We start from the raw sequence: 14,631 nt of genomic DNA, 5'->3' as shown, positions 1-14,631 counted from the left end.
GGGGATGGTGGACGTGGACAGACCCAGATCGATCATAGACAACATGGCCAGGAAGTAGAACATGGGCTGGTGGAGACTGTGTTCAGTCTTGATCACAAAGAGAATGGTGATGTTCCCCACAAGGGCAATCAGGTACACAATGCAGAATGGGAAAGCAATCCAGATATGTACAGTTTCCAGTCCTGGGATTCCTAGCAGGTGAAACAAGGGGGGATGGAAGTGGGTGTCATTGATGGAAGTCATTCTCCCAGCAAGTGTCATTGAATTCCTGTTGAGGCGTAGGTATCTCACTCTCGTTATGATCTTTTCTTTATCAAGGTCATAGAAAATGAAGAGAACCTTAACTGGTGTGCTGGAGGTAGTAGCAGGAGTGGTTGATTGCAAACTTTAGAGATTCTGCTCTTTCCAGAGGGTAATTGAGTAACTCTCAATACATGTTATTGTTCTGAGATTAATTGTGGGTAATATTATGTGTGCCTTTAACTTTTGTAATAATGTGAGTTCTTTGAAGGAACTTATAGTCTTTCACCTAGTGGTGTATGCTTATCTGCTTGATATTTTTTTCCATTTTTTTTCAAATAGCTCCTTTTTTATTTTTGGGAAACTGCTATACCCGATACTTCTCAAAGTGTGATATGGTGTTAGAGAATCCAAAGTCCAAATGAGAAAGACCGAATTATACCATTGGCTGTCTTTTGATATAATATAAATGTAGGGATTTACCTAACGGATCTCATATAGGCACATGACTTAAGGGTGGTCAATCAGATGGTCTTTCTTTAAATCTCCCTCAATCTATCTCTCCTATGAGACCGTTGTTGTTTTTGATGATTCCTGATCTTATGGAATGCCTTAGTTTCCTATCCCACACCTCCAGACTATTTATTCTGCCATTCCCTAATGTTCTTACAATAAATTACCTTTTGCTTATCAATTAAACTACGTTCATCTTTCTTACAACATATAATGAACATAGAAAATTACACCTTGTCCTTAAGTTGTTCCTGGCTTCAGGTATGAATAGATAAAACAAGTAACAAATTTCAGTGACATCAAAATTGAAGTGTTGTTAATGAATCTTTCCTGATCCCTGAAATGAATAAAGGAAATTGTTTTAACACTTTGTGCCACTAGTATATTGTATAATTATGCTGCATCTAATACAACATGACTTCTTTTATGTATTTACCTATTTGTTACCAATAGAAATGCTGCTGCCTGGGGGCAAAAACTGGGGGATATTCATTTTAATATTCCCAACACTGCCACAGGAGTGTATGGTTCTAAGTTTTTCAGAATTTAGCTGTTGAATAGAATCAGGATTTGTGTAAGTGTGCACTTATGTGTGTGTATGTGTGAGAGATAGAGAAAAAGAGAGTTAGTTATTAAACTGATTCTTATTATGTATGTGATTGCATGTAACTTTGCCAGCTAGTTATTGCTGAGTAGTAATACCCAGGCAAGGGAATTGGTAGTCACCTGCTCTGCTTGAGAAAGAGGAACGTCTCTTGTCCCCAAAGAAGCTAGAGAGAAAATTATTCATATATATGGAGAAAACAATATTTGCCATTGTTGATCGGAGTATGCAAGGCTGAGAAATCAGAGGGCAATGGCTGGTGGGACTTAGGAGAGTCTGAGGAAGTAAGTAGGATGACACATCATGAGATTCACAGTCCAGAGTCAGCCCCATCTTCAGGGCTGCTGTTTTTCAATGATACTTTACTGGCTGAGGGGGGGAGCTTTCCAGGGGAGAAGCAGAGGGAGCTCTTTTTGATAATATACCTCAAATTCAGTAGGACACCCACCCTCTCACAATTTTGGTCAGAAAGTTGCCTTATTTCTGCTGCAGTTGTGTGCCACAAATAGTGGCAGATAGTGTGGGCCAATAAGCTCAAGGATTATTCCTGGAAGGCAAGGTAGTAATTTCATCTTTTTCTAGATGTGCACATGGACAAAAAGCCCAGAGTCCATTTTAAAAGCTTAATTGATAATAGAGATCTTTCCCTTTTAGTGCCCACCAACTCTCAATTTATTGAAGTTGTGTTTTTTTTTTACCCCACTGGCTCTTTTTCCTTTGACTGTTATAGTAGAATATTATAGATGATTTATACAGACTTTGAATTCATTCAAACATGCCTTGAAATCTTGCTATGCCATACTAATGGGAATCCTTGAACAAATTCCTTTACTTTCTACATCAGTTTTTTTCTGTAAAATTGAGTTAATAAGTTCTATCCATGTGACTTGTTTTAAGCACAAACATGACCGATGCATGTAAAGGACTAGCTCTTAGGATATATTTAATAAGTGGTACTTATTTAAACTATTAGTCCTTCCCCAAATTTTATTTTTCTTTTAATTCTAAATAGCTAAGAATGTCACCTAATAGCACAAATAACTTACTTGATTATAAAGAGTTTATTACTTACAAATAATTCATGGTGACTATAGGGTAAGATGAAGGAGGCAGGGAAAGAGGGATGACCCAGAATATTGCAAAGTGAATGAGAAGTGTAGAGCTTCACATTTAGATTTATTTCTAGAATCCTATGGATTCACACATAAACTAATACAGTTCAGTTGGAAAGTAAACTGTGTTCTCTCTCATTCTACAGATTTCTCAAGCTAGGTGGGATCAACCAATTGATGAGAGTAACTTCTTTCAGGCACTGTCATGAATAGGCTATGACACAGAAAACTAGAGGGGGACATTGGATATGACTAAACTAGCAGATGTACTGGGCTCCATTAAAAAGGCTTGGATACATTTCCATAAAGTAGTAGGTGCATGGTGGGGGAAGGGGGGCAATGTAGAATTGAGAACCTCTAAACCAGGATTATGCAGGAGAAAACAAATAAGATTATAGGGCAGACCAAATGTATAATGCCTACATCATTTTATTTGGATATGACATCAGTCACACTTCTACATCTAGCCTCAAACATATGACAGTGGCCTGCAGTAGCCTTCTTCTGCCTCAGATGAATCACAGCAAGCCTAGTTGCTGGGTCTGTTTCCCTGCCAACAATTTGCTAGTCAAAGCAATCTTCTTTAGAGACAATACATGTGGTTATGCTACTGAAAACTATTTGTGGCTTTCTAGCGGTGAGGAGTATACTATGTGAGGTGTGTGTGTGTGTGTGTGTGTGCACGCATGTGCGTATGTGTGGAAGAGAGAGAGAGGGAGACAGAGAGGAGAGAGAATTTCTTCATATTGCCTGTTGGCATATCTCTGTGCTCACCTGCTGAATGTCTGTTCCAGTCCCATGTACTCTGTTGTGTTCTTTTGTGAAGAGAATGGATAATGGGGCTTTGGATAACTCCTGAGCAGAGAAGAGACTACTGTCCCCTTCTATCCTCATTTACCTCTTCTCCTCCTCACTATGGTGTCTCATCTCCCCTGTCTATGTATCCTTACCTTTCTAATATTTCCTCTGTCAGCCCTCACTTGGAGCAATACCACAGCATAAGCCTAGGTGCTTACACATGGTGATTGGAGCCCGTTCAAGCCTCCAGGTCCCAAGTCCATCCTGTCACATGGAGAAAATCTTTATAATGAGTGAAAACATCCCTAAGTCTAAGCATGTCCCAGGGTCCCTGAGCTTAGCCTTCAGAGTCCTCTGGGCACATAAACTTGGGCTGATGGGTCATTAAGCCCATCTAACTATTTGTTCCTCCCTACCATCTGCAGAAACAAATCACCATATCAGATGTAACTTCTAGGTCAGGGGAGATTATGTCTCATGAGCTGTTAGGAAGCGAAATATCCTGAAGGGGTGGGGGGAGTCTTTCTGGGGGATGATGTTATGAAAATAATTAAGTTTAAGCCATTAAGTCTTCGGAGTGTGACTTCTTAGGAAACAGCTATTAGTGACTCTTCTGCTTTGTTTAATAGAAATGTGTGAATCCTGATGCAGTCTGGTGTTATGACCATGATTTCAAAAGATGAGACCCCTAAAATAGACACATTAGACCCTGTACCAACAGTCTATTTTTTGACAGTGTTCATCCCTGTAGATAATAGTATCAACTTTCTTCCAACTCAGAAAGATTCTCCTTACAACCTATAACTCATTTTAAACAGATAAAGTCTTTGGAGAGGGGCTTTCATGTGTTTTAACTCTTTTGACAGAAGGTGAAGGAAACTCCACATTCTCCTGAGAAAACAGAATCTAGCTAGAGCTCAAAGTTTAGCTTTCTTTGTCTCCCTCCCTTGATGATGATGAGGTAGACCTTCTAGTACCAGGGCATGCCTTAGGTCAGGATTTTCCTGAGTACAGACAGGAAAAGACTGAAGGACAGTTGAATACATTAGAAAATCTTTTTTTTTTTTTTTTTGGCTTCTAAGTTCAGATAATTTTGAGTGGTTAAGAGAGAGAAGATAATATCTGTGTTCCAAAAGAGATTCTGGTTAGATCTGATATGTTCTCCTTTTTATTGCTTCTCTTTTTGATGAATGAAAAGCTTACATACCTTGCCTCTCTCTGGTCACTCCCTCATGGTATCCATTTTCCCCATTGTTTCAACATTTACCTTTACAAATCAAGCCTGACTCTATCTAATCTCTACTTAAGATTTCTTTTTATTCCCTCTGCTTCTCCATTATATACGTTGGGCTTCATATGATAAAGTATATACACCACTGTTGGCAAAGTACTTCAGCAAATGCCCAACCAAACTGTAAACTTTAATTCTACTTCATGACTCTCCAAAACATTACTCTGTCTTAGGTGATCAAGAGTCCTACTTAGAAAATAACTACTGCTCATTTTCACTTTCCTTCAACTTTCCACCAATTCTCATGTTCTCCATGATGGTCTTCTGTATAAACCATTCAAAAAGGAACCAGATACATGGACTCCTAAATAACTATGATTATTATACAAAGTAAATTGGATGACAAGATGAAAAACACAATCTCCAAGTCTCTTATTTTTATATCAATGTGTACTGCTATTATAACATACACATTTTTCCCCTTGGGTTTTGTGTTTCCTACCTTTACCATTTTTTCCCCTGAGTTTTATTGTAGTAGCATACACATAACATAAAATTTACTATCTCAACCATTTAAATAAATTTTTTAATGTTTATTTCTGAGACAGAGAGAGACAGAGCATGAGTGGGGGAGGGGCAGAGATAAAGGGAAACACAGAACCCGAAGCAGGCTCCAGGCTCTGAGCTGTCAGCACGGAGCCCGACATAGGACTTGAACTCACAGACCGCGAGATCATGACCTGAGTTGAAGATGGACGTTCAACCGACTGAGCCACCCAGGTGCCCCTATCTCAACCATTTTTAAATGTACAGTTCAGTAGTGTTAAATACATTTATATTATTGTTATAACCATCACCACCATTTATCTCCAGAACTTTTTCATTTTGCAAAAACTGAAAACTCTATCCACTCAACAATAACTCCCCATAGACTCTTCACCCCTTCCTCTGGCAACTACCATTCTATTTCTAATTTTTTTTTTTAATCTTCCCTTTTCCCCCATGCCCCAGCCTCTTGTAACCACCATTCTACTCTCTGTCACTGTTGGTTTGACTTCTTTCTTTCTTTTTTCTTTTTTCTTTTTTCTTTTTTTCTTTCTTTCTTTCTTTCTTTCTTTCTTTTTCTTCCTTTCTTTCCCTTTTTTCTTCCTTCTTTCCTTCCTTCTTTCCTCCCTCCCTCCCTCCCTCTCTCCCTCCCCCCTCCCTCCTTTCTTTCTTTCCTCCTTTCTTTCTTTTCCATGTAACTGAGATAATGCAATATTTGTCTTCATGTGACTGGCTTATTTCATTTTAGAGTCATGTCCTCAGTTTCATCCATGTTTCTTCAATGGCAGGATGTTTTTCTTTTTAAAGGTTAAATAATATTCTGATGTATATATTGACTGCATTTTATCTTTGTTGAATTTTTTCAGTTTAGTATTTATATTTTAAACTGTATAATTTCTGTTTGGTTCATTTTTATAGTACCTACTCCTTTGTTAGACTTCTCATTTTGTTCATGTATTGTTTTCCTGATTGCGTTTAGTTGTCTATCTTCTCCTGTAGTGCACTGAGCTTCCTTAAGATGATTATTTTGAATTATTTGTTAAGTAGTTTATAGATCTTCATTTCTTTAGGACCAGCTATTGGAGTTCATTAGTTATGTTTGTTGGTGTCATGTTTATTTGATTGTTTGTGATCTATGTAACTTAAGTTGGTATGTGTGTTTGAAAGAACAGATACCCCTTCTAATTATTAGACTTATTTTGGCAGGTAAAGTCCTTCTGCTGGGTCACTGGACTGATGGGACTACCTCTGAGATCATGGTTGAGTAGCGCTGGAACCAGGTCTGTGGCTATCATCTGGCCTACAGTCGGCTTCATGGTTGGCAGATCTGTTAGCAGGGTTGCAGATGGGTGTAGCCCCCACTGGTTCCCATTGGGCCACTAGGCTTGTCTCTATTCAGGCAAAATTGCCCCTGGTCTGTGATAGAGTGCGGCTGGAATCAAGCCATGGCGACTGCTTCAGGGATCACAATCAGGTCTGAGGTTGGCATACCTGTTACAAAGGGCAGAGATGGGCATGGATTCTACTGAGTCCCTTGGCAAAAGTGGCTAGTATCAGGATTACATACAGGTGGGACTGGAGCCAAGTTCACAGAAGACATGGCTGCCTCCAGTATGCAGCCAGGACTATGGTCAGGAGGCGTGCCATTAGTGTATGGGCTTGCCTTCTCAAAGCTACCCTTTTTCAGTCATGGGCTCTACCTGGGTCTTACAACCTTCTTCTTGGATCCCAAAGCTCCCACAAAGGCATTTTGGTTCATGGATGACTGTCAAATATTTGTTTCTATAAGGAGACATGAGCTGAAGACCTATTATTCCACCATCTTGCTTGTGTCACTCCTCTTCAATTGATTTTTATTAGTTTCTGGTTCATGGCTGAAATTTTTCATCTTGCCATCCAATTTGCTTTGTATAATAATCATAGTTATTTGGTAATCTAAGTATCTGGTTCCCTTTTGAATATTTTTCTCCTTTTTTGTTTGCTTTTTGGTTCTGTTAATTTTTGTGTTTGTTATATGTTTTTTTATTATTAAATGCTGAGTTTATGAAGGACAACTTGTCAGAATACTTTTATGTCATCCGTATTGTTATCATCACCAAAAAAGGTTTCACTTCAGTTCTGATGAGCAGTTAGGGTAAAAGCACATCATGCCATTCTAATTAGCACTGAGCTAATGCTGACAGGCTACATACTTTGTGATGACTGCTGTATTTCTGATTTACCCTCACTCTCTGGGCACTCCTTTGGTGATCTATTTCCCCTAATCCTTGTCAAGCTCTGAACTCCAAGGCTTAATCCTACCCAATGCTGTGATACTGTTAAAGCTCTCCTGATATTACCAGACTTTCTGAGAGCTCTTCTAAATCAGAAAATGCGTAGTACATGTTGAGGAAAAACACCACCAAAGGCAGGATTCATTTTTGTTTACTTTCTATTATTTTCTGGCATCTTGTCCCATTTATCTTTGCTACTTTGTTATCGATCTAATGCTTTAAAACATGTTTTAAATATTCTTTCAATTTTTCAAAATGTCTTCATTTTTCTCTTGGACATGAATAATGGACTGAATGAACACTGAATTCTAATACAAAATAATTTTCCTCAAGTCATGTAGACTTTTTTTTTCCTCAAGTCATGTAGACTTTTGCATTTGAGAATTTTGATACCAATCAGATTATGTTTTTTCTGGAGGATAGAAGTAGCAATCAGTTCACTGTACATCTCTGTGTATAAAATATAAGGAAATATTATTGGCCCATTTATTCCATGAATATAGGCATCTGTTTAGTATCCTGGTGATTGCTTCATGGTCTGCTCTAATTACTGTATTGTTTGGCTCTGAATTTGGAAACAATTTGTGCTATTTGGAAAAAAAAGTGACCTTCATTATCTTGGAAGCACTATATTTCATTTGTTTTATTATGTTGTTGTTTATATTATCCAATATATCCATTCACTTTCCTTCTCTTTCCTTGAAGTTTTAAAAAAATATCCAGTCTGTTGATGACTTATATTGTAATCACCAAAAATTCTACATTTTTATTATTTCTAGCTTATTATTAATTCAATGTGCTTTTGAAGGAGATCAGAAGTAAATACTTGGACTCAAAAAATATATCTTGACATAGAAATTTAGGAAGACTTTTACAACACAAGTCCAGAATAAAGTGTTTAAATCAAGGGAGTATTTGGTACCTCATTAGTTCAAGGGATAAAGAATATGAAGCTAGGGGAGCCTGGGTGGTTCAGCCCATTAAGTGTCCAACTTCAGCTCAGGTCATGATCTCACAGTTCATGAGTTTGAGCCCTGCTTTGGGCTCTGCACTAATGGTACAGAGTCTGCTTGGGATTCTCTCTCTCTCCCTCTCTCTCTGTTCCTCCCCTGCTCCCTCTCTTTCTCTCAAAATAAATTTAAAAATTTTAAAAATAATAGAAAGTAAATAATATATGTGAAATTAAATGGGTGATTATAAAAACTTGTGTACATGTTAGCTCTATTGTTTCTTGTCTACCGTTACCTCAATATTAACTCTTCTCACTGAGATTGAATGATCATCATTAATAATATACTTTAAAAACATTTGTTTTGTATAATAAATGAATACAAATGACTAGGAAAATCATAGAATTAGATGAAGTGATCAGTATTGTAACATCCAAAGTTAAATTTGACTTTATTTAAGCTGAAAAATATTTTACTTAGGTCAGTCATGTCTTTAAAATTTACTTTCCTTTTTTGTTAACATTTATTTATTTATTTTTGAGAGAGACTTAGAGAGAACACAAGCATGGGAGGGGCAGAGAGAGACAGGGAGACACAGAATCTGAAGCAGGCTCCAGTCCCTGAACTGTCAGCACAGAGCCTGATGCGGGGCTTGAATCCACGAACTGGAGATCATGACCTGAGACAAAGTTGGATGTTCAATGGACTAAGCCACACAGGTGTCGCATAAAATTTCCTTTAAATTATCATTCTTTCTTTTCTGTTGTTGTATTTGAAAACCATAGTGCATTGTTTGTACTGACTTCATCCACTTCAGAAAATCCTGTTACATTTACTTTTTCACATTCTAAATTTTCTAAGGTTCTTTACAGTCCAATTTCTCTTCCCATCCCCTTTCTTATATTTGCATTTTTCATGTTCATGAATAATTTTCTTTTTTCTTCTTACATATTTGAATGCCTACCCAAAGCCATCCAGTTAAAAACAGATAAATAAATAAGTAGTCATCCATGATGTCTCTTGCCACTTTGTGGCTAAATCATACCTTATGGCTCTTTTTTATTTCAGAGCAGATACCCTCTCTTTATTTGCATTACCTCTATCCAAATTCCAGTTCTTCTCGAATCATAGATACCTGAAGATTAACTTTGTGCTTCACTAATCTTCTACCTCCTATTCTTTCTATTTTTTTGTGTGTTTATTTCTTTTTGATAGAGAGACAGAGAGAGAGAGAGAGGGCAAGCAGGGGAAAGGCAGAGAGGGGGACAGAGGATCTGAAGCAGGCTCTGTGCTACCAATGGATTCAAACTCACCAACCATGAGATCATGACCTGAGCCGAAGTTGGGTGCTTAACTGACTGACCCACCAGGACACCCCTATCTCCTATCCTTTCTAAATGCTAGTGTGAGATAATACTTTCTAAAAATCCACACACTCATTTTACTCACCACTTCATATACTTTAGTACTCAATTTTCTATTCAATAAATTTCAGGCCACTGAACGCATCTTTTAATCTTTCTAAATTATGACTTCAATTGTTAAGTAACATTATTTCTTTTTATTGTCTTTTTTTTTAACTAATTTCTCTGTTGAAAAATATTCCCTCTTGCAATTTTCATTTGTTCCACACTAACTCCAGGATGGGCTAACCAGATGACATAGTATTAAATTTGTCAGTTCAAGAATGAGGGTGTATCGGGGCACCTGGCTGGCTCAGTCAGTTAAGTGCCTCACTTCTGCTCAGGTCATGATCTCACAGTTCATGAGTTTGAGCCCTGCATCAGGCTCTGTGCTGACAGCTCAGAGTCTGGAACCTGCTTCAGATTCTGTGTCTCCCTCTCTCTCTGCCTCTCCCCCACTTGCACTCTGTTTCTCTCTGAAAAAATAAACATTAAAAAACAACCTCAAAAAAAAAAGAATGAGGGTGTATTATATTGAAGGTTAGGCTTATAAGGAACTTCATAGGATCAGGAACTTGAGAGAACAGAAAAGGAAAAAATAAAACACCAAAAAATCTAGTCTAATTCCCATATTTTGCTTGCATAAGCTTTAGTTAAAACTGTACTATTTATTTTTAAGCAGTACTTTATTAATTATAGAAACTTGTTGCAGTTTACTTAATACCTGTAATTGGTTATGTGATCTCTAATTGAACACCTCTGTCAAAGAAATCTTATTATTGCCTGAAAGAGATCTAGAACACCAAACAGTTTTAACACAAAGTTATTTCAGTGAATCAAAGTTTTCCTCCTTTAAATTTATTCTTGTGTGTAATATTCTCTGCCAGAGGTCAACAGAGAGTATCATTGCAAGTACACATTCAGACACACAGAAGTGTACATACCTCCAACAATTACAGGCAGTATTTTTTCTGATATATATCTCACATATATCTATATCTATGTCTATATCTCTATCATCTCTATCTCTATCATCTCTATCTCTATCTCTATCTCTATCATCTCTATCTCTATATCTATCTATATATCTATATCATCTTATATCTATATATATCATCTATAGTTATAGCTATAGATATCTATATAGAGAGAAAATTAATTTTGGTGAAAGAAATTTATTAATTTTATCATAAATTTTAGTCCTTTCAGACCCTATAATTTCATGACTTGAATGAATTACCTCTCATCAATCTTGTTTTAACAAAGAGACTCTCTACCCGTTCCTGGATCTACTTGGTCCTGATGCCATAAATGACTGGGTTGAGGGCAGGGGGTATGACTACATAGAGGTTAGCCAGGAGGATATGGATATACTCGGGGATGTCATGACCAAAGCGGTGAGTGAGAAAAGAGAAGAGAGCTGGACCAAAGAAGACCAAGATAACACAAATAGGGGAGCTACAGGTATTCAGAGCTTTCAGGCGGGCATCTTGGGAAGGGAGGTGGAAGACAGCATATAAGATCCTAATATACGAGACAATGATAAGAAGCACATCCAGAAACAAGATAGAAATATTTCCAAGACCATAGTAGACATTGGCATTAATGCTGGCACAAGCTAGACGTGTCACTCCCATGTGCTCACAATAGGTATGAGGGATGATTCTGTGTCCACAGTAAGGCAGCCTCAGGAGGAGAAAAATGATGGGAACAATCACGCATAAGCTTCTTAGTACCACTATCACAGCAATCACACCAGTCACTCTGTCGGTAAGAATCATGCTGTACCTGAGGGGGTTGCAAATAGCCACGTAATGATCAAAACCCATGGCAAGAAGTACAATGCTCTCCATGACTGTAAAAAAGTGGATAAAAAACACTTGAGCAACACAGCACCCAAAGCACAGCTCCTGAAGGCTGAACCAGAAGATCCCCAGCATCTTGGAGATGGTAGTAGTAGAGAGACTTAGGCCAATCACTGACAGCATGGCCAGAAAGTAGAACATAGGTTGGTGAAGGCTATGATCAACCCAGATAACAAACAGAATGATAACATTTCCAACAAGAGCAATCAGATACACAGCACAGAAGGGAAATACAAGCCAGATTTGTGCAACTTCCAACCCTGGAATCCCCAGCAATAGGAATGAAGAAGGATGGGATTCAGTGACATTGTGAGAAGACATTCTCCAGCAGGCTGACGATGGTATGATTTTTAAAAGTTGTTGGTGGTTCCCACTGGACAATTCATCCACAGTTAACTTAGATCTACAAAAATTAAAGATAAAAACATTCCTTAACAAAGGATTCATAATGGGAACAAATTTTTCTAAAGGCCTTTGATTCTTTACCCCTTTTCAGCTCTCCATAAATAATCCCAGTATCACTCCTGACCTGCAGCATAAGTGGTAAAGAATGTAGAAGCTAACATTGTGTCTTTCCTAAAATGATGGGTTCAGAGGAATTAAATGCATTAATTTTCCTCTTCCTGAAGAAATAAATACTATTAGGAGATAATAAAATTGATCATAATAATAGCCGGCACAATAATCATGGTTATCATTAATTGAGTACCTACAATTTTTCAGACATTGTTGTTGTCATTATTTGCATACACTCTCTCATTTAGTTCTCCCCCCACAATTCTGTGACACAAGTTCTCGTTTATGGAAGAGAGAGGTTTTGATAAGCTCATTAACTTCCCATTGCTAATAAGCAGCAGAATCAAGATGTGAAATTAAGAGAAACTAAGCTTTGTGACACTGATATGGACCTGTGTTTGCAAACTTGTTAGTGAAAGTAGTGAAAGGAGAGAGAGAGAAAGATAAGGGGTGGAGAAATAAAGGACCTAGAATAACCAAACTACCTCAAAGAAGAATAAATCTGAAAGATTTTCATTACCAAATGTTGAGATTTTCTGTAAAACTATGATGATTATGGCAGTGTTGCTATTTAAAAAAAAAAGAAAGAAAAAGAGACAATGGAACAGAACTGAGAATCTAGAAGGAGATCCACATAATTCTTAGGGTATGCCCAAGTAGCAATTTTGAGATATGTTGGCAAGGGGCAATGATAATCTGTGAAGTTTCTTCCCCATGTAAAGATCTTTCTGAAGAACCTGTTGACTTTTGTAACTGGTGAGAGGGAAATGTGACATCAGATCTGATCTGCTTCCTGGAGCTGGCCAAACCACAAATTTGAGGGCACAGTTCTTGACACTGTTCTCACTTCTGACATCAACTGCAAGTTCAGGAAGTTTCCCATACTACTTCCAGGTTCACTAATCTACTAGAACGACTCACAGAACTCACTGAAAGCTATTATACTCATGGTTACAGTTTACTATAGGGAAAGATTAAAATCATAAATCAGACAAAGGAAGAGATGCTGATGGTAGAATGTGAGGTTTGCAAATGTGAAGTATCCATTGTCCTCCCTCATGGAGTCACAATGAGTTACCCTCCTGGAATTAATGTGTGACAATATGCATAGTTATATTGCCAACCACGGAGGCTCACCTGAGCTTTGGTGTCCAAATTTATGTATATGTGATTGATTGATTGCACACATGGTTGAACTCAATCTCTAGATTGGTTGGTGCCACATGACCCAAAGTTCTCACCCTAAGTTATATTGTTGGTATTTATAGTGTGGTCAGCCCTTACACTGAGATAGAGTTTGACCACCCCTCATCCTAAACTCCTATCAGATATGACAGATAACTTCCTAGAAGCCAAAAACAAAGGCCAGACCTCTTTTTGGGTAAGGCAAAATTCCTCACTATACATCTATTCATCTAGTTCCAAAGACATTTTTTGTTATTGTAACAAGCTATGCGTTTCACCTCTTGGCTTATCTTGGCTCATGGCATCAATCATGAATTTGGGTCTCCCAATAATCAAGTTTGAATTCAGTTTAATCCTTTCGAAATATAAAGCATGGAGAGAGACCAACAACTGATTACCATATTGTGTCCTTTTTTATATCAAGGGTATAGAATGTGTAGAATCAGTTCAATTATAAAGGAGTTCAAACTCATTACTCTCTCCTTTTTTGCCTACTATGACTATTTTTTTAAACTTTGTGTCTCACTCACTATCAAAGCAGTATGGGAAAAGAAGCAGAAGTAGACACCGTGTAATATCACTTGCATTGTGGCATGGGATAGAGTCCTGATTCTATTCTTGCTGGCCTTCTGACCTTATGTCAGTCACACATATTCTGTATTTCATTTTCATCCGGAAATAAACATAGTACTATCTATCTCAGATTATTATTGGGTTGAGTAGATGAGGTTATATATGCCTGAAATATTACAGGTGTAGATATTTCCTCTCCAATCTTAGTCTTCCTCCTACCTTTCTCCAGACCAGTGATCTGTACCATTCCCAGTCCCAATATTCTAGGTCTTAACTCAATTTCTGTGAAGCCAAATTCCAATCTTAAGCACACATTACAGATGCATTGATCACAAACACTTACCACATTCCCTATGTTCCATCTTAGGAAGTCATTTGGCAACTGTGAATTTAATTACTGAAATTATGTATTTATACACCCTCAATATGCCCTAAGAGATGTTTATAAATTGTCCTTGTGTGTGTGTGTTGAGGGGATTTATAATGAAGTCTCCAGGTGCCAGAGAGTCTCAGACATTGAAATTAAAATGAATAGGAATTCCCTTTTGTCATTAAACTTGCTGAAGAGAAGCTCTAGGGAAATCCCCATGAACCTTGCTGTCTGCTATTTGGTCGATTGTCAGTTCTTGTTATTTCACATAAAATATACAACAGGTAGTATTTTACTTTATTTTTCTCCTTCTTTTTCCTTATTCTCTGTTTTCAGTCTTTGAAATGCTTGGACTAAGTCTTTGGGCTTTTTGGGGTATCTATATAACCAGAAATTTTTTTAAATTATAAAATATAAATGAAAGTGCCACTTTAACCATTTTAAACTTTACA

The 14,631-nt window shown here is 37.5% G+C and overlaps 1 protein-coding gene across 1 annotated transcript; it reads right to left on the bottom strand.

Moving 5' to 3' along the window:
• Positions 1-10,959: 10,959 nt before the first annotated feature.
• LOC125917615 (olfactory receptor 52E8-like) lies at positions 10,960-11,893 on the bottom strand. The gene has a single exon (XM_049623764.1). It carries the CDS (start codon positions 11,854-11,856, stop codon positions 10,960-10,962), a length of 897 nt encoding a protein of 298 aa, XP_049479721.1. The 5' UTR covers positions 11,857-11,893.
• Positions 11,894-14,631: the final 2,738 nt, after the last annotated feature.

Source organism: Panthera uncia, unplaced genomic scaffold (genome assembly GCF_023721935.1).
Source record: "Panthera uncia isolate 11264 unplaced genomic scaffold, Puncia_PCG_1.0 HiC_scaffold_2092, whole genome shotgun sequence".
Taxonomy (NCBI): domain Eukaryota; kingdom Metazoa; phylum Chordata; class Mammalia; order Carnivora; family Felidae; genus Panthera; species Panthera uncia.
Note: the sequence above shows the minus strand (reverse complement) of the source record. Positions and strands in the feature narration are given on the sequence as shown.

Bases quoted from the DNA above. Each gene is read 5' to 3' on its own strand.
- LOC125917615 (XM_049623764.1), bottom strand. From the start codon at position 11,856: ATGTCTTCTCACAATGTCACTGAATCCCATCCTTCTTCATTCCTATTG.